The sequence below is a fragment of the Vicugna pacos genome, chromosome X, assembly GCF_048564905.1.
Source record: "Vicugna pacos chromosome X, VicPac4, whole genome shotgun sequence".
NCBI lineage: Eukaryota > Metazoa > Chordata > Mammalia > Artiodactyla > Camelidae > Vicugna > Vicugna pacos.
In genome coordinates, this window is record NC_133023.1 from 93187899 (window position 1) to 93208112 (window position 20214).

General features: G+C 41.9%; 1 protein-coding gene across 1 annotated transcript in view; it reads right to left on the reverse strand.

Annotated features, from left to right (window-relative positions):
- Positions 1-2449: 2449 nt before the first annotated feature.
- GPC4 (glypican 4) overlaps positions 2450-20214 on the reverse strand; it is a 100974-nt gene continuing 83209 nt past the window's right edge. The window contains exons 4-9 of the mRNA XM_006215968.4: positions 11563-11728; positions 6686-6816; positions 6456-6602; positions 5744-5880; positions 4995-5170; positions 2450-4900 (exon numbers count right to left, since the gene is read on the reverse strand). Of these exons, the coding sequence (XP_006216030.1) occupies positions 4698-4900; positions 4995-5170; positions 5744-5880; positions 6456-6602; positions 6686-6816; positions 11563-11728 (960 nt within the window). The 3' untranslated portion in view covers positions 2450-4697. The remainder of the gene's footprint in view (positions 4901-4994; positions 5171-5743; positions 5881-6455; positions 6603-6685; positions 6817-11562; positions 11729-20214) is intronic.

Below are 20214 nucleotides of genomic sequence, written 5' to 3' on the forward strand. Positions count from 1 at the left end.
GTTTCCTTTAGGCTATTATTCTGCGTTCCCTAAGTCTGCGTTCCCTAAGCACACACCACCGGCAACAGACAGTATCTAGCCTAGAGGGTAAGGTCTACCTGGGAGTTAAAGTGTTTGAAAATACACGAACACACCTCTGTGTGTACACAGGATCGCATGTATATACACACAAACACAGGACTTCCAACCCTGTCTTGTAAGAAACACAATAACATACAGTGGGGCAAGGAAGTTGTTGCAAAACTTCCTCAAAGCTCAGAGAGCTTTGACCAAAGTCCGTAAGACCATAAATGCTTTCGAAAGGCACCTTGGGTCATCAGACATGCGCTGTTTCTTCAATTCTTTAACTATACCTGTCACCTTTCAGCAGCTTTGACCTGGTAGGATTGAAAATCTTTTTCTTTTCAACAATCCTGTACTTTTTCCCCCCAGAATTCCTAACTTTTAAGAAATGTCAAAAGTAGAAGGAAATGGGCATTTTGTTCCAGACATGGACAACTCATGCTAAGAAATGGATTCCTGTAGTTTTTACTTATTAATACTGAATTTAGACGTGACTTCAAACAGTGATGAGTGAGAATTCAATTTTACATGAAAACTGAACTTGGACATTTACATATCCTGATGATTCGACCACCGGGCAGCTAATTCATGAGGTAAGCCAGACAATTGCCACACATTTTCCTAATACTCTCATTGGCATCCTACACGGCGGTTGATACTGCTTCAAGGCATTTGGGCTTGAGGAAACATTATGAGTACTTTAATAGAATGAGTCGATTCCGAGGCATAGCATTTCCTTTGAACCTTTTCCAAGCATTAACATTGCCATCGATGTGCTGTATTCTAAGAGGATCTTCCCAATCGCTTTGGCCAATGTGTTCTTCACTGGTGATGATATGGACACAAGGTACCAAAAATGAACCTTCACACCCACAGAGAGAATGCTAATTGGGCATTCCGGGATTACAGCACTAATATGCCAAATTGTTCTTCGTTTCATTCCATGTTTGTTTCTTGAAAAATTACCTAATCTTGGCCAAAATGCTACAAAGATCCAAACTGTGACAGCACAGAGAAGCCATGACATTAGAACAAGAATCCTTATCTTTAGGAACTCTTCCTCCTCAATATTTTTTTTAAAGTTCACCTAAACAATATACAACATTACTGAGCATATGCTACCTTTCATATAAAAAAAAAGTCTGAAAGAAAAATCTCTGTTCATATTTGCTTGTATATGTTCAGCGAAACTTTGAAAGATGTTTATCTAGGCTGTAGGGGGTAACTGGGCCAATGGATGCAGGAACAGGACAGAAACTATCACTCTACCTTTATAGTATGTGTTTTGGTTTTTAAACCTTGTCAATGTATTACCTACTTAAAAACTAAATTAGACATGCAAATGTTAAATGGCATTTGCTTTACCGACGGACTGGAGTTCCTACATTACATGTTATCCTCTAGGTATTTTTCACATATAGAAATAGGATTTTTAGAAGAAAATAATTAGGAGTTTAAAAGTAGAAACTCAATTTTTAAAGTGTATCATGGAGATATATATATCATGGCCAAATTATATTTTCCCCACTAAGTTCTAAGGTAGAAGAATTTTCTCAGTTTAGTGCTTTTTTTCTTATTTCAGAAAAGACAAAGTTGTATTTGGTAGTTTAGTGTTTGCTCGAGAGCAAGGACACACACACACAGAAGCCTCCTGTGGAAGATACGGTCATTATAACACACTACATTTTAGCCCTGCAAATAGATATATTCTGTCAACTCAAAAGGGGAAGAATTTTGTGTAGCACCATCTATATCTATTTTTATAGTGGTTCTGTAATCACATGTGATAAATTTTACTTAAAATTGTTAAGTGTTAATTTTTGTTAAAAAAATTTAAATCTAAACTGTTAGGTTTCTAACACTCAGGAACCAAAGTTCAAAAATGTTAAGTCAATTCTTTGTACTTTTTCTTTTATCAAAATAGCAGGTGCCAATTACTCACTCTTTTTGAAATAAAATATAAATCTAAGAGTCATAAAATGTTGTCCCTTAAGGTACAGAGTGGGTGAAGTGTTTGAAAGAAAAATAATTCATGAATGACTCTGTAAAGCTAAACCCTTCACATGCAATTAACTGAGACTTTGGAAAAGTCAGGTTTCCTCACCCGGCTTTTCTTCTACCTCCCTCATATTCTGAACTCTTAAGGTTTTAAAATATTCAACTTGCCTTTATTCTTGTTTGAGGGAGGACGGAGCGGGGGTGGGGGGATGGGGTGAGCCTGCCAGCTGGTCAGAAGCCAAGAGTTATCCAGTCAGACCTGAATGGAAAAATCTAAGATTTGTTTATTTCTTAGTTCGAATTCAAAAGCAAGAGACAATTTAAATAATAAAAGGGTAACAGGGAAAAAAATGCAAAGAAAGAAAACAAATCAGTTAGACTCCAGAAGAACCTTCAAGAATATTTAATTCGGAAAATGTTATTGGTTTCAAGAACTTGACTGAAAGAAAACAGCTGGGCAGAGTTCAAGGTTTTAAATTAAAAACAATCTAACAAGGTCTATGGGGATAACTCTTTGAGCCACATTTTGGAGACCAGATTCATTTCTACCAAGTAAAAGTAATAGCAGACTAAGCTAAAAAGGAAATTCCTCACAACTGAGGTAGTTACTAAGTATCAGCACATTTTCCAAGTTCTCACAAGGCAGTTTAGCTATTTACAATCAATTTTTCCTCATACATAAATGGAGCGCCTTTTCAATTTTATGCCTTCTGTGATTTGTTTTAAAAAACAAAACAAAACACTTACACACACCAGCCAGAATATGCCTATTTTATTAACATCATGCTTTAATAAATAACTGGCTACTTCTAATAAAATTAAGCCTCTTGTTTACAACAGCCCCCAATATTCAATTTTGACCATTCTGCAGAATTTGGTGTAAAAAGTTGAATGAAATGTAGACCCTGAGCTATCAAGTAATTATGTTTCAATATAAAAATAGAGAATTACTTTTACAACTGAAGATCGAACAATAACACAAACAACCTCTCCCGTGGGTTTCAGCTTCTGTAGCGTTGGCTGGGATGGTAATGGCTGTCTAAAGCAGGAAGAGACTTGCAGAAATTTTCTTCTTTCTGAAGACTTCTGGGAACTCCGTTTAAAGTGATCTGTTACATTCTCATGGTTTTATGAGCCGTCATTTGGAAAGGATGCAAGGAAAGGGCTCCTACGGGACCAAGGCAGTGGTTCGTCTTTGGCCTGGGGCAAGAGATGCCTACGCTAGTTCACCGACGTGGCTGAGGGCCACCACTAAGATGGAGGCTTCTCAGCGTTATCCTACTCCCACTCCTCCCCCACCCCCCCAAAGAAACCCCAACAACACATTAAAAAAATCTGGACACTCAGCTCTCCCCAGGTGGGCTGCCTGGCTGCTGGTTAGCACACAGCTGTGAGCCACGCACGGCAGGTCACTTGCCTTCCTTATCAGAGGGGGCTGGGCAAGAAAAAGACTCAAATAAGAACACCTTAGCATCCTTTTAAAAACCTGGGATCCAAAACCAAATGCAAATACACACACACAGACAAAACCTTTGCTATTTTTGACAGCTATTTTCTGAGCCCAGGCTGTACTCTTATTCTGGCTAGGCCCCGGACAGCCAGCATGACCGGTTTGAAATCTGGAACAAGAGGGACCAAAGGAGATTGCTGGTCACTTATTTCTGCCGTGGGGATATTAATCCAAAGAGGGTCAAGTGTGGACGCGAAGACCAGCACACAGCGGCTTGCTAATGTGCCTGGATTGAAAAAAGCCAAACCCAACCCACCCTAAACTAAGTGTGAACATGTGATAACTGGGATATGCTGAATGCCTTATGTCTTTCTAGGGAGAATGCATTAAGAATCTTCTAGATGGGTTACACTTTAAGTATAAGTGGCTTCAAGAAATGGATCTATCGCTATGTGATCTTAGTTTATGCAATTCGACTCAACCAAAATGAGTAGTCTGCAGTCTCAGTCTCTTCCAGTCACCAGCTATAAATGAAGTATAACCTTCTTCTGTACTGATGCTCGAATACAACCTGACAAAGGGCTCAGAAGTCCCCCTGTGCCTTCACATTCTGTTCTAACAATAAAAATAAAAAAACACAAAATCAGCTCCTCTCCTCTCCAGATAAGGCAACTAAAACAACAGGGATCAATGGCAATTTTACTGCTTGTTGGGCTTTCTTTTAATAAGATAACGTGATAAATAAAGCCTGCTTCTGTACAGCTATTTAATATTTCAGAAATACGTACATGTTACATGCCAAGAAAGGACCCTGGTTTGCTTGTAAGAAACAAGGTGAGATCATATGGAAGGGAAAAAACCCACAAACAAAAAGAAAAAAACAAACAAACAGAGTGATAAAAATCACAAATGCACAACTAACTACAGTTTCTGTACCTACACTGTTAGCCACAGTTAACATGATTCTGGGGGAGCAGGAACTGACTTTATGTGCAAGTCCCTTCCCCCACCGCGAAACTGAATGAAAAAAACAAAGTCAGCATCTTTTAAACCAGTGGCCACATAGTAAAAACTGTACATTGTTGTCCATTCATTTAAAAAGCAAAGTCACTAGGATGGTATAAAAGTGATAATCGGTGCCTTTTTAACTTTTTGATGATGAACACTTTTTCTCTAAGGTTGAGAATTATCTCCACTCTCTCTGCATTACCAGGAACAAGATGCAGAAGACAATGAGGAGGTAGGGCTGTGCCCCAGGGGGGGCACCAGCACTGCTGGCTTTATCGTTGGCATTCTTCCCAGAGTGGTCAGTTGCGTTGTACTCAAACTCCGAAGGGCACTGCTGATACTCACATCCACTACCACTTCCTTCTCCACTGCTTTCATCACCTATTTTGGAAAAAGAGTGAAACAGAGATTTCATTCTCGTTCTCATCACAAGTTGTACAAGAACAATTCGTACTTTCGAAGCACAGATGCTTACTGATGTCAAAGAAGTCCACATCATTCCCATTGTAAGCATTCTTCATTTTACTGGTCATAACTCGAAGAGCCATGATTTGACGAAGGATCAGGATGTCTGGTTTGCTGGTGTCAACCTGGACCTCTGGATTATTGCCCTGGTTGGCTAATCCGTTTCCTGTCACCGCAAACAGGTACCTGAAATGTGAGAAAGGGCCCCATTAAGATGATCAGGAAAACAGAAAGTTACAGAAGCTCATCAAAGATCTCTGCCTAGATTCTAGAATCTCCACTGAGCACAATTAATGGCAAGGGCTTCCATTTCGAAGAATCCGAATTTCTTCTCTTCCCGGGTACACATCTTGTGTCTCTAATCTGATTGTGACCTTTTTGAAAGCTATCCATTTTGCAGAGGTTGGTGGGTCAGAGTACTGATCTAAGGTACTAGGAGGGGAGGGCCACAGAGCATCATCAAGTCAGAGAATGAGACAGCTTTGAGAACTGGTACTTGATGAGGCCAAGCCATCAGGCAAAAGACCACAGGTATTAAACCATAAAACTAAGGACACTATTAGAACAAACTTCTGCCCCAGTACTCTTTGCAAATAGCTGGATGTCTTCCCAGTACTTCTCTGGCCAGCCCTTCCATGTTGTTGCTAGCTATTGTGAAATGCTTCATGACACCTCAACTGAGAACTGAGAAAACCCTGTCTGAAAGGTCCCCAGGCATTTAAAAGGGAGAGAATGCTAATCCTTTCAATGGAGTCTAACCTGCTTTTGCCTTTTCCATTCCAGCAGTCATCCTCATTGCCATTTCCTGCAGCCATCCTCTCGTCATTGCATACGTTGCTAGGAAGAGAGGACCAGAACTTCTTGGCCTGTTTCAGTTTCTCCTTGACATCAGTAACCTGATTAAGAGAGAGAGGAAAAAAAAAGAGACCTCTATAAAAACGCAAAACTACCTACAGATGTGCCCTTTGATCATTTCTGAAGCATCCCCAGAGTACCTCTTTAGTCACAAGAGAAAAATGCAGATCAAATTTATCCACAAATGTATCAAATCACCTAAGTGAATTAGTAGTTGAAATGCAAGCTCTGAAGAAGTTGCCTAGATCCACTCTACCTCCTCATTAGAACTACCATCTGAGGCCCATGAGGTCCCAGGCCCCGGGGATACAATGATAAGATGCAGTCTCTCCTCTCAGGGCTTTTATAACTCAGGGTCTAATTTACAGGTTACCCAGCCGGTGAAACAAAAGGCAGGCGTTCTGATAAGCCTCATTGCACCTCATTTCCTTGACTACGGATGAACTTTCTGAGCCAGGAAATCAGAGAGGCAGACTCACTGACATCCCCGTGCAATTTGCTGGCAAAACTTCACCTGAAAGACCCACCCTGAGAAGCCTTCCAAATAAAAACGCATTCGAGCAAATGTTTTCAGTTCTTTGTCGTGAAACATGGTCATTCCTGCCAAAGGGCTCACCAGTCGGTCCAAACTAGTGCCAGCGGCTGTGGTCGGGCGCTCCTCAGGGTGATAGGGTCTGAAGCGAGCGCTGAAGGCACTTTCAGAGATGGAACGGGAAATCCGTCCGGCTGGGAGGGGCTTTGGGGGTCCACATCCCTGGAACACCTGCATCGGAACGAGTGTGGTCACATGAGATAACCAGCTGGAGGGGGCCCCCGCCTCGCCTTCCCAGCCCCGGCCTTCGTTACCTTCTGAGACACCTGCACACTATTATCCTGCATGTTCATAATAGCATCAGAAATCTTCACATCGATGGGATCCATGACCGACTCGATGTTGAAAGGACCCTCTAGCCTCTCGGCCACCATCAGCATAGCATCTAACATGAGGTTTGCGGAAGAACAACACAGCATGAAAAATAAATTGTTAGTTTGGCCTTGGGTAATCAGTCTGGTTATTTTACTCTCTGTTTCCCGTGGAGGGCACTCGGGGGAAGGCATGATCGTCATTAACTCATGCTTTTATATCTATTTCTATTACACAAAACCGCATCCAGTCAGTATATACCACTAGCTCTCTGGTGTGCAGTGGCCAGATGAAGGCTTTAATCCACAGCAAGGAAACCCAATCAGGAATCTCGGAACACACTGATCACCCATCCCCCCGTGTGTCAGTGGCTGTCACTATCTGGCTCAGAGCTAGCTCCCAGCTGACAAACCCAAGGCTGGAAATGAAAGAAGTCTCCAGAGACTTCCACGGACCTTTCATTTCATGTTCCATTTACAAGAGTCAAAAACATAAATCAGTGAGAAATCCTGGCATACCAATTCTTTTCCTTCATTTTTTAATGAAATCCTTTCAGATCCTTGAGGGCGCAGTTAGAAAATACAAATGAAAGTGTTCCAAGGAATTAAATGATTCCAAATAATGAAAATTTGCAGAAATTTTTATATTAAGATAAACTTCCCATTTCAGATACAAGGGCCTTGAGTTATTTTAAAGTAAAACATGTCCCTCTTTTTGTTCAAGTGAAGACAGCCCAAGACAGTATGCAAAAACCATGTGCTCACAGTGTGTGTCTTCACTAATTACTCTGCAAATCACTTTCACATTTTGGAGGAGTCTAGAGGTTTCCGGTAGACACTGAATCTCTCAAACAGAATGCACCATACTGGTTTCCTTGCCATCCATGGTTGTTAGGATTATTTTTAATTATTTCATTAAAATATTATTTAATTATTTTAAAGTATTTTTTGCTCAATACCTATGGTGAAAAATTAGAAGAAATCACCAGTGTCATGTCCAAATGAGAAAAAGGATGCTTCATTCCCGACAAACAAGAAACTTTCACCTTGCTCTCCCCGCTTCAAGGATAGTTAGGCCCACATTATCCCCAGCCTTCAGGTTGTGTCCAAGGACAGCTGCCAGAAAGAAAGGCTAGTTTCTAGAAGACTGTGTGTCCTTCTCAAAGACCAGTGCGGGCCACACCTAAGCTCTCTTGTGGAAAGGGGTTCCATCATATGCATATCAATGAACCCAAATTACATCATCAAACTTTCACCTTCAACCTAGAGCCAATGCAACCCACCATTTTAAAGCATGGGGTCATTTTTCTCAACTATCATTCCTGATGTCACAAACTACAAATAGATTTCCGTGAAACGCAATTTTTGAAAAAAAAAGTAATAACAAATGAAGTTTCACATGGCATTGTGGGAAGCGCCAATAAAGTGATGCTTCCAATCTCTAAGGGAAGGCTGCCAGCATGAATATACACCATTGTGCTAGAGGAGAGAAAAAACGCTTTTGATGTGCTAGCAAAAGGAGGCTGGTAAACAAGGGAGCACAACTCAAACGTGTTCATCATTGTCAAAGCATCAGGGCTGCTGCGGACAGAAAGCACATTCCTTCGGAGCCGAGAAGTCGCTGGCTCCAAGTAAACATATTATGAAGAGACAGATCATAAACAGCCCGAACGCTGAAGTTTAAGCCAGAAAAAACCCCGCACATTTTGTCACTACTTATTCCCCTAGTGGCAAGAAAAGCCGGATCACTAACATGTTTGTGAAAGACTGAAAGGGAACATAAACCCCGATTCTTTTGGCTGCTTGGCGTCTTTGTAAACTCAGAGCTGACCGGCCGTACACAAGGGCCTGGGAATGGAGAGGGAAGCCGGGCCTTTGTCCGGGCGGGTGCCATGGCGTTGCGTGTCGCACGGCTGAAGAATGCGAATCAGGGTGTGTTCTGCCCGGAGCCTGCAGCCAGGGAGAGGGGCTGCGGCTCAGCCCTGATTAGAAGTCCCAAGAGAAATCCAGCGATGGCTGGTTTGGTGTTTTTCCTTCAGACGGATCTAGGCTGCAGGTCTCTCTTCAAGGGAGAGCTGACTGGCTCCTGCCTCCTGCCAGGAACTGGCTGGCGTCCTGGCCAGCAATCCCCATCCCCTAATACTGAATTCCTGCTGGCAGCGCCACGTGACATTAACAAGGTTGGCTGGGAGTCAAACAAACACAACTCCAGCATGCGATGGAGAACCAGTTGCACCTACGCATAATTTATGATTCTCCAGAAACTGAGTTTTGGGGTGGTGGTGGTAGGAGGGAGTGTTTGGTTTATCGTTTCAAACTCAAGGTTTCATATATATATTATATATACAAAAAACCCAACCTTACAAAACCAGGTCCAGAGTGTTTTTGGCTATTTGGATCCACCTTGACAAAGGTTGGTAAAATTTTAATAGGTGCAGTTAAACACAGGGCATGGCATCAAGAAGGCAGATTTGGAAAACTGATCCTTAGTCTCCTAAAGGGTCTGTTCTGACTTCAGGATTTTAGTGCTTAGGATACACCTGCCCCCCACCCCGAACCTCAGCAACAAAGCAGCCTCTTCTCACTAGGGAAAGTGATTCCTTTTGCACTGTGCCGCCGATAATCAGAAACCCACATTTTCAGCCTCACGACCCGACTGGAAGAACAAAAGGCAGTCTCCTGACTTAACCTCAAGATCTGATTTAAAGAAGCGGGGGGGAAAAAGCCCTTGACCATTCATTAACTGCAGTCATTTAAGGGGCAGAGAAAAATTCCTTGCAAAGAAAAAAAAAAAAAAAAGAACTTACAGCAGAGGCATGTAAATTGGAACTGAATTCTACAACCACAGAGCAAATTAATTAAACCCTTGTGAAAATCCATGAAACAGCACTGGAGATTAACAATGTCTATTACTCTTGGCCTTTTATATCAGCTTATTAGAAATAAAGAATAAAATACCCATTAAAAATCAGGTTTAGATATAATTATATTCCTCTTCCCTCCAAAAAGTATCACTTAAAATAACTGAGGAAAATTGATTCAGAAATCCTACCAATTTCCACTCGGGTTTAATTTTGTTTCTTGAGTGATAACAAATGTAATTTGTAAAACACAGCAAGAACAGCAGCAACAGAAGTCCTCCTGGTTTAACAGCACCTGGTTGAAGACATTAATTAAGCAAGCCAGAGGACAGGTTTGATATGAACCGGCAAACTCTCAGAAAAAAAATACACAGAAGATTTGTATTTTAAGATGAGGATATGAGTTATAGTTTCTGCCAGAGACGTTAGAATAGAAAAGTGCACTTTATTCCTGATGTGCCTGGAGAAAACTTAGCAAAACTAGATCACTGTCACCAGACATCTTGGGTACTGAATGGCAAAGGCTACTGGTCTGCACAGAGAACTCGTACAGGGAAAGTGAAAAGGCAAACCAACTTGTTGTTTAAATATGAATTTAGCAAAAATGGATTGCAAGCTTGACATTTGGGTGTGGGGGTGAGAGTGGGATTGAAAAAGAGAAAGAAAAAACATTAACTTGAGATCTGGAAATGCCATGGGATTTGTTTTCATGGGAAGTGAGCTTCAAGCAACAATTTCTCCCATGGCTCCTTTCTGGGCATGATGCGCTGTTTGTGTGCGTGTGTCTTTGCTGCTCTCATGCCTTCCCTTTCATGGGATTCTGCTTTTCTGTGTGCAAAAGATTTTTTCAGGTCTTCTAGCTTTGAGCTATTTCGCCTACAATTGTGCTGAAGTGCTTAATATTCACATCTTTTTTCCCCCTTGTGTCAGTGTTCGCAAGAATCTGTTGGAGCCAATTTACTGATGCACTTTCAAACAGAGTTAATATGGTAATTAGCTCTCATGCAGACTAAAAAGCATTCCCCAACTCCACCCCCCCGCCCTCCCCCTTCCAAACCCTTAGCAAATTGCATACATGTTCCCATGATGTGGACAAATAAGGGAAAAATAGGTGCTTACAAAGACACTCAATTTCTGCAATTATGCAAATGTGACTTGGGTCGGGGTGGAGGAAAATCCGAGAGTCTGTTTTGGGGAGCTGTTAGTCTGTGCGCACGGCCCCGCTAGCACTCAGCACCAAGAGCTTCAACACCGGCCACTGATGCTTCAGGACTAACATATGCATTAAGCAGGCATCGAGGAAGTTGATGACTGGATATTTAAATTAGCCCTAATGTGTCCTTTCCCACAAATCATAATTAACCCTCTAGGGACCTGGCCACTTCACTTACACTGCTGTCTGGGTTCCAGTAATGGTTTTCACGGTCTTAGGTGTATGTGAGAACACTTACCTCTAAAATTATTAGGGCAGAAAAAGTCCTTCCATTCTCACCAGAGTAATCTGTTAGTGTTAAATCCTCTATAGAAACATCACCCCAAAATTTCCCCAATCAGATTTCACCTGATCCAAATATCCAAGGGGGTATCTGGCTAGGGTGCAGAAGATTCGGTTACAGAGGAACAGATATGACACTTTAAAAGCTGCTCTCACAACTCAGTGGTGGCTGTATTTCAGCATTTATGTGGATACAAGTCTATGTGTAACTAAAACTGACCTTTAGGGGGAAAATGTCAAAAAGTCACTTTCTGGTTATTAGAACTGGGTATTCACTGGACCTAATGTCTTCCGAAATGCCACCATTAGTTCAAGGGAACATTTCCTTGGAGAGTGGCATGAACTATGAACTTTGGCAAACACTCCATAAGGAATAGAAGTTTCACAGCTGACAATTAAAATACTCCTTGTGGCTGGAAGCTGAGCTATTGCTAGCGACACAAATACATTCATCATCTGCTCACCTATGAAATTGTTCCACTCAAAATCAAGGTCCCCTTGGTTGGCCAAACAGCCTCTCATGATGTTCGAGCAGTAGTTGTAACACGGTTTCACGGTCACGAGACCCTGGCAGTGGGAGCAGTAGATCATCTTCAACAGGGCATGGGTACACTGGGCCGTGGGATTGACCTAATTTGGGAGAAGAAAAAAGACAACAGTGGGGCACAGATAGACACAGAGATCACAAGTCTATCAAGCTGAAGGCTTGGCCAGGAATTTAAGAATGAGCTGTGATGGATCACATTTAGCAGGCCTGGCTTGCTTCCTGGAGAGGTGAAGGAGAGCAAGATTAGATAAAGGGGTATGCTGGGAAGAGGGGCGGGGAGGCAGGGATGAACACTCCACTTCCTTAAATAAGCAAGTTGCATATCACATGTACATATACTACTCTCACTCATTTTAGGTTTTACTTTTCTTATTATTTAAAACATTTTGTTTGTTTTACCTTTAGTTTTGGGGGGGGTAATTTGGTTTTCTTTATCTATTTATTTTATCAGAAGTCCTGGGGCTTGAACCCATACTCTATCACTGAACCATACCCTCCCCCCAGAATTGTGATAGTGTTTTACTCTCACTCATTTCAAACAGCTCAATTATTTCAAAGTCCTTTTACCAACAAATTTCCAGGATCAGCTATAAGAGGCAGCAGAGGTGACCCTGACCTGCCACCACGCGTGGCCAGCTATGGGTCTCCCATCACTGTGTTTGCCTCGCTGTACTGAACACAAGCGCATTTTCTTTTCCAGCACAATGACTGCAAGACTGCCTTTTCCAAAGTAAGCCCCCAGTGATGGTTTAGAAGGGCACCTAGCGTGGATGCCCTTCTGTGGCAACAGCTGTACAGAAGGCAAAAATGAATGCATTGTACAGGGAAGAACAAGAATACATTTGAACTCGGGATTTTGTGAAGACCTTCCAAGGCTTGGGAGCAGTAAAGCAGAGGGCTCAGGGACACTGGTTGGAAGAAGTGGGAGGTAAATTCTGAAAGAGGAGTTAGATGTAAATGATCAATGAAAGGAGAAGACCCCAAGTCAGGGAAAATAAAATGAACAAAAGCTCCAAGGGAATGTGGCGAGCATGCCGGGGCATCTTAGAACGGGGTGGAGGAATGATAGGAAATGAGGTCGGCTGTGCAGAGGAAGGACTGTGGACGTGGTCAAAACGTACAGGGGCCTGAACACCTGGCAGAAACCAAGACCCCAAATGGCAGGACAAAGGAGGCCACTAACAGCCCATGGAGAAGGCGAACAGCCAGAAGAAAGCCAGCCATCCTCTGCAGAGCCATGAGGCGCAGGTTCATCTTTCTACTTCTACCAGGTGAAACTGTCTTGGGCATAGAAGAGCTGATTCCATTCTGTCACTCATTTCCGTCAATGCTTAGAAAGGATCATGGCCAGGATCACAGGCTGGCAGCTAACCAAGAGTTCCTGTCTTCTCACTCTCTCTGCCCCACCCTTCTCCTCTGGAGTCAGTGTCAGAGGATTAGTGCATTCCTCTCCAGCAGTACCCAACCGGCTCTGCACATACAGACTTTTGAAAGCAGATAGCACCGCAGGGAACAGATGCAGGGATGCTGGGCAGCCCAGCAGTGCACTTCACCTGCTCTGGAGGGTAACTTTGGATACCACGTATCAACAGTAGCCTTAGGAACAGGAATGCGGGATTAGCACCGTCAGGAGAAAAACTTAACACTGTTAGGCTCCTATCTGATGTACACACACACCCTCTTATCTCAAACAGAACTCTCTCCTAAAGGGGGGAGGAACAGCCACCAAGACGGTAATTGTGGCCACCGAAGCCAACATTCCCCATAGAGGAGGAGGGCTTTTGCACAGTTTTAACCCGCCCCAAATATCTTCCTAGGCATTAAATTAGTCCTTTTAACTATGTATTAATGTACAGTAAAATCTTGGTGAACCAACACCCTGGAGGAATAGCCATTCAGGACAGATTTCCTGGACAGCTCAAAGAACACGCCTTTAAAGTCACAGAGAGTTAGGACTTTGATACTTTTCCACCTCCTCATTTTACAGATGAGCAAACAAGCCTGCAGAGGGGAGGTGGCCAGAAAAGGGGCCCTAGAGATCACTCTCACATTTAAGAGCTAAACCAAAGCCAAAGGGATTAACTGACTTGGAGGCAGTCACCTTGCTGCATCCTATTTGAAGGTCCACATTGGTGAGACTGCTAAAATGGTTAGATTTTTAGAGAGGTGAAGAGTTACTGAAAGCCAGGCCAGTACATGGTATTTTTTGATTACTATGCCTATTAGAAACAATGCTCTTGCAAGAAAACATGCAGAAAGCTCAAATGTCAACAAATAGTTATGGAGCACCTGGTACGTGCCAGGGATTACTCTGGCCATGTATCTGTAATTATGTAGCTAGGCAAGAAGGAATTTCTAGGTTAGAATATGAACCCGTTCTAGAAAAAAAAAAAGAGGTTTCAAAATGGTATAGACCTTTAGGAAACAAGCCAACATTTTAAACCCCACAATTCTATTTGAGAAACATTTTCTCCCCAAATTAGTCCTTTCTCCTTCTTTCTCCTTCTTTCTCCTTTTTAACCCTAGGATGGGGTTCACTGTATTCTTGGTTTGACTGTAAGTCAAATCATTTATGCAGTAGACCTGGTAATAGCACATTCTCCTAAAAAAGGTTGATGGAGATTCAAGTTTTACAAATAGAGACCAAATCAAATGACACAAGAGGGTTTTATTAAAGGAAGATCAGGAAGCTGGGTTTGGCAGAGATTTTTCCATTTCATTCTTTGGCTAAGTACTGGCTCATGTTCTGCACATGATTGGTTGTGTAACTACCAAGAATAATCATAAAGAACTCAGCTATAACACGCTATAGAGACACTAAATAATACCAGAACTGAGGAGGGAGATGGGGAAGTTATAAGAAAACTGGGATGAGAAAGGACACACAAAATACCAAAGTTAGAGAAAAATCTGTCTTTCGTCCCAACCACGAATCAGACCACCACGCAGTATTTTATATGAAGGGAATTCTGAACCTGGGAAATAAACCCCTTGTGTGGGATGAGGCCCTGGTATTAAGAGGAGGGTTTTAAAAACAGTCATGAGAACTAAAGACATAGGGGTTCCCTGTGTTGCTCATTCCCCCAGAAAAAATGCCAATAATGAGACTGCTCCCCAAGCCTTGGGTGACCACTCTCAGGGGACAGCACTCAGGATGGGGAACCCAGAGTGCTAAGGACCAGCTCTACCTGCTGACTCTGGACGCCCCAATGGACAAACAAAATGGCTGCCTCTCTTTTGGCATCTTCCAGGGCTTCTCCACAAGAAGCAAGGTAGGTTGGTAAAAGAGCCAAAGGAATACCACTGCCACAGGGAAGAAAAAGAACAACAGTATACATGACTTCGATTCAAATTCTCTTGTGGAGTTTCTGGTGAAATCTAGCATCTCCTCAATCCAGTGGTGGATCTTGCTGTCACGTCGTGATATACCAGGCCCTGTGGGAGCTCCGTTCCATGCTCTCAGTGGTCTCTCTACCCTACCAGGGGCAAACCTTTCACCCATCAACGAATGTTACAGTGGCCTAAGTCATATGTTGTTCTGGAGACTTACTAATTTTGAATATAAATTCAAGTTTATTCATATTCTACTCTCTTGTAACACTCAAAATCAATTCCTTCTCTCGAGCCCCGAAATAACTTTATCTACTGAAGTGATTTACTCTAGAAGACCCAAGACTGAGTGGTAGATCATGCCATATGGGGATCAATGAAAGGGGTAACCATACTCTAAAGTCTTCCTTTAATCCGCAGTTACGTATTGATTCTCAGTGGCATGGCATGACACTTAAAAGGATCAATCTGATTATTCCTTTGGGTCACAGCTGTTGAGCAATGTTTGATATGTTTTCCTTTTATTTAGAAGGGTCTCTGTTGAGCCCAGATGTCAGTAACTTCCAGAAACCTTGGGGCTGGGCTAGGAGTCAGGGTGGGGGTTAGTTATGATGGCTTTTATTAAATTCAGAATTTCCAGACCTCTCTTAGAGATTAAATCGTTATTTCTCAAAATGATATTTAGAAAGAACAGGGGAAGGACAGCTGTATACTCCTCCCTTCCTCCTTTGAACCACTAACATAAAGAATAGATTAATGGCCTCAGAGAGAAAATGATTAGTTTCTATGGTTTCATGATCATGAAGGTCTTGATGTGAACTCAACGTTCAAGAGAAAAACATTCTGCCCACATCAGAATTAACTTTCTACTGAGAGCTTTTACTGGATTTTATTGATTTATATGATATAGAGTACTTACTACGTGCCAGGCTCTGTTCTAAGTACTTTACATGTATTAACTCATTGAAGCTTCCAACTAATTATTGGAGAGGAATGTCCTTTCATTTCACAGATGAGGAAGCAGAGGTCCAAAGAAATTAAGGGACTCACACCAGATCTTACAACAAAGAGCCAAGACTTGAACTCAGGCAGTTTGGTCTTAGAGCAGACAGATTCAATTTCCTTAACATGTACCTGGCTTCCTTTGAGTAACAGACTGCCAAGAACCTTGAGGGCAGCACACGGGGCTGGTCCCTCTTCATAGCTCCGAGACCTAGCGCTGGGTGTCCTCGCACAGTGAAGCCTCAGCCACGAGGCTGAGTATTTTCTAGTGAGAATTTACAGTTTTCAAATTTGTGGACCACATGAACGAGTTTTTATGCTGGAGGGCAAGTCAGGATGCAACTATTCTACATGGAACAATATTTGCCTGGACAGCTTGGATGAGATGACATATTGTTTAGTAAACAACAACTTTAGTAACTTAGGCAGTCAATGCTATGTCCTTAGAATGGCTCAAGATGCTATAGGGGTGAGAAAAAATATATATAAATCACCATCACTCACTAGCCCTAGTCACAAAGAATTCAAAAGCTCAACTAAACACTGGACCTGGAGAGAAGAGTTTACTTGAATGAAGCAGAAAATGATACATATTTTACAGAAGTTTTCACATTTTGAAAAAAAAATGCAGGCCCTAAGTGTAGGAGAGATTATCTATTTCTACTAGAAAGTGGGATATTATTTATATAAGAAAACGGTTTTGACATTATTTATGAAGGACTAGAGATGGCTTGATTTGTTTACTTTGGGGGGCCAGTATGATAGAAAGGGAAGATCACGTGGACTCAATATTTCTGCAAAGTCCTTTTTCTGCAAAGACTCTCTTAATATAGATCAAGACTTTCTACCAAATAACCTGCATTTTCCAAACACCACATTAAAAACTACCGCACACAGCCTGAAAAAAAGGGCAACGCTGGAGAACTCTTCACACAGCCTGGGTTTCATTTCAGTAATTCAGAACGAGCCTTAAGCCACATCACACAGTGATGGCAGGCAACAGGCGGCACTGAAGTTAAAAACACATTTCCTTTTAGTTTATTCCAGTTCCTAACATACACTCGCTGCAACCCCTTTTTCCCCCCTTGTGCTGCCAATAGGACCTAACAAACAGAAAACGTCTAGATTTTATCTGTTGCTTGGTAACATAAGCACCCAATAAAAATAACAGGAAATCGTTCCCAAAATTATGGTAAAAGAGAGAGATAGGGCACTGAAACATCCTGGGGGATGTGAAGCATTTATTCAACAACTTCTGAACTAGGGCTGACTTCAACATGCATGCACACAAGGAAAGAAGGCGGAGATTCCCTAATTCCCCGATAATAGAATTTTAAAGATATAAGGGAATATATAAAACAAGCTAGGATTTATTCAGGAATATGTGGAGCTACGTTGTAGATAAAATTGAAGCTGCATAAATGCTTGAAAATGTCTCGTTTTGTTTTAAATTAGACTCAGGTATGACCTAGAAGTCAAAGTATCACTGTATTGGCCCCCTTGTAGAGGGCTCTATTATTGTTTTGAGAGTATGTAGTCTCCAGTTATTCTGTCCTTGACACTTCCCACACTCCTTCCATCCCCATCTCCACCCTCACAACACATATATATACATACATACATATACACACATACACCCCACACCTCCCACCTTCCTGTTTGCAATTCTAGTCCTTAAGGTTCTGAGTCAAAAAGAATATTAAGGGTAGAATAGGTATCTACACTTAAAAGCTTTTTGTATTGACCATTTAATAGACATTTACAATGATTTAGGGAAATGGCGAAATAATCTGTGTAGTACTCTTGTGGGTGTCAGGGCATTACGAATTAGACAGAAATGAAGGGGGAGCAATGGAAATCATTCTCAAGGCAGGACAGTCATTTAGACATCACAGTGCTAAGGCACCGATTTCTAATTATAGTCCCTGCAGTCTGGGGTGGGGTGTAGACATAGCCCCATTATGTCAGTGTTAATTGAAACCATGAGAATGCAACTCTCTTTGGCGGAGGAGCTATTAATTTTCACGGTGCATGTAACCACTTGTGCATTTCTGAAAGACCACAACAGACTTCACCCTTCCAGGCAAAACTGCTGCCACACGCAGGTAAATAAGAAATGTATCATGAACCATGACAAGTAAAGATGGAATAAGTAATACAAAGATGTGCAGTACCAGAGTATTCTGAAACCATCTGTTCCTAATTAAATGGACTTTTCTAAAGTTTGAACTGCAAGGTTCAGTGGGGTAAGCTGAAATCACTGGATGTCTGTGCCCAGAAAAACTGAAGCAAGGCAAGTATACTTCAACTAAGAAGCGACTTTCTCTCTTGAAGTTAAGCTTGCTGGTGCTAATGGCCTTTAAAAAGCTTAGTGATAATCAAACCATTACTCAACATATAACCGCAACCCTTTTGCTGCAAAAGTAAACTGGGAAAGCAGGGAATCCACTCACCAAGAGAAAGTGGGAACGTCTCTGAGTTAAGTAGGCAATAACTCACCCCAAGACCACAATGGTTTTCATATTTGACTTTAAAGACCTCTTTGTAGATGAAGTGGGTGAGGTGGTTCTCTTTAATTAGGAACTACAGTCTCCATCCTGAAAGGTCTTTTTCAGGCCCAGGGTAATTAATTAACCCTACTGGACACTGAAAGAAGGAACATTTATTTCTTGTCCTGCTCTAGTTCCACCTGCAAACGACACGTGGACAACAGTTGGCAGGGGTGGGAATCCATATGAAAAAAAACATTGCTTGGGTCCCCAAACTGCTAGAGCTTATTTTATTAATCAAATGTAGATCTCTCAACATGTTCAATTTGAAATATGTGATCCATAGTCAGGTCATTCATTGTCTTCCTCACACCACTGTCCCTTTTGTGCCCTAAAACAAAACTTCTGTTTAACTGGTAGTCATACTCCAACAACTACTGCAATGAGTATTTTTTCAAATGTGCAAGTATTCTTTTGCATACTGCTAAAAGGAGACATTACGTAGATGACCGACTGTTACATAATTGGTGTTTTGGCACCTTTAGACACTGATTTGATGTTTGAGTGTCTTATTATTATGTCATTTAGATATAACTCAACTTAGTCGAAGGGTTTGATTGCAAGTCAGTCCTGAAGTCGAGAAGAATCTCAGTAGTGAAGCAAAACATTATTTTTCGAAGTTTCCAATTACAAACACAACATTTAAAATACTCATACACTAATACTCTCCACTAAGCAACCAGCAAGTAAAGGGAGCCCTATAGCTTGTATTCATTGTATTCTTATTTAATGATGCAAATATCTCTTAGGTGGATATGAGCATACAGGGAATATAGAATAGGGATCAACTGTCAAAAAATGTAGGGTCATATTTAGAGAGCAGCTTTCTCAAACAACTTGACAAACCTAAGGTACACAGAAATTTCTTTCTTGCTTTATAAAAATTCATACCAAAAGCAACATTGGAAATTGTGATGATTTCATTTTGGGTCACATACCCTTTACTGCATAGCAAGGAAGCACTGTCAATCTTCTTCATTTCTCGCAGTTGAATTCTGAGAACCATGTCAGGCAGAATGCAACATACAACTGCTTATTTCTCCCTATCTTGGGAGGGGGGTATTCTTGACATGGACTATGGCAAGCCTTCTAGCCCTCTTAGACCCTGCAGTGAATCTTCCAACCTGGAAGGAAGTCTCTAAAGGGCTTCCTTGTTTCAACCACCGCCTTCCCCCTCCCATTAGGAGTTCTGGAATCTCAGTTCTCTAAAGGGGCCCCAACCTTGCCAAGTGAGGCTAACACAAGGCAGGCTTGAGTCAGCCTGGTCCTTCTCAAAGGGAGGAGGGGATGCTTAAGTAAAGAGACTACCTTCAAACACTTGCAAAGAAAGGGACTTCGAGTCCTTGCCTTTCTTTTTGGCACCAGTGTGCATACATGTACACAAACACACAGATGTTCAAACCACACAGCAGAGCCTTTCTGCCTATTCAGCTAAGGATAAATGCGAGGAATTGTTGAAGGAGGGCAGATGTGTTAGGGGAACTATGTATGATGTAGTTAACTTTGATCTGGATTAACTGTGCACTGTTTAGGGACTCTGACATGAGCATCTCCAAGGTTAATCATGGTTGATGAGGCTGGCATCAGATTCAGGCATCAGATTCCTTAATTATTACTCCTTTAATTATAACCACCATCTCCCCACTTGCTCCCACCTGCCCCTCATACGCCAATACTTTTTTTTTGCA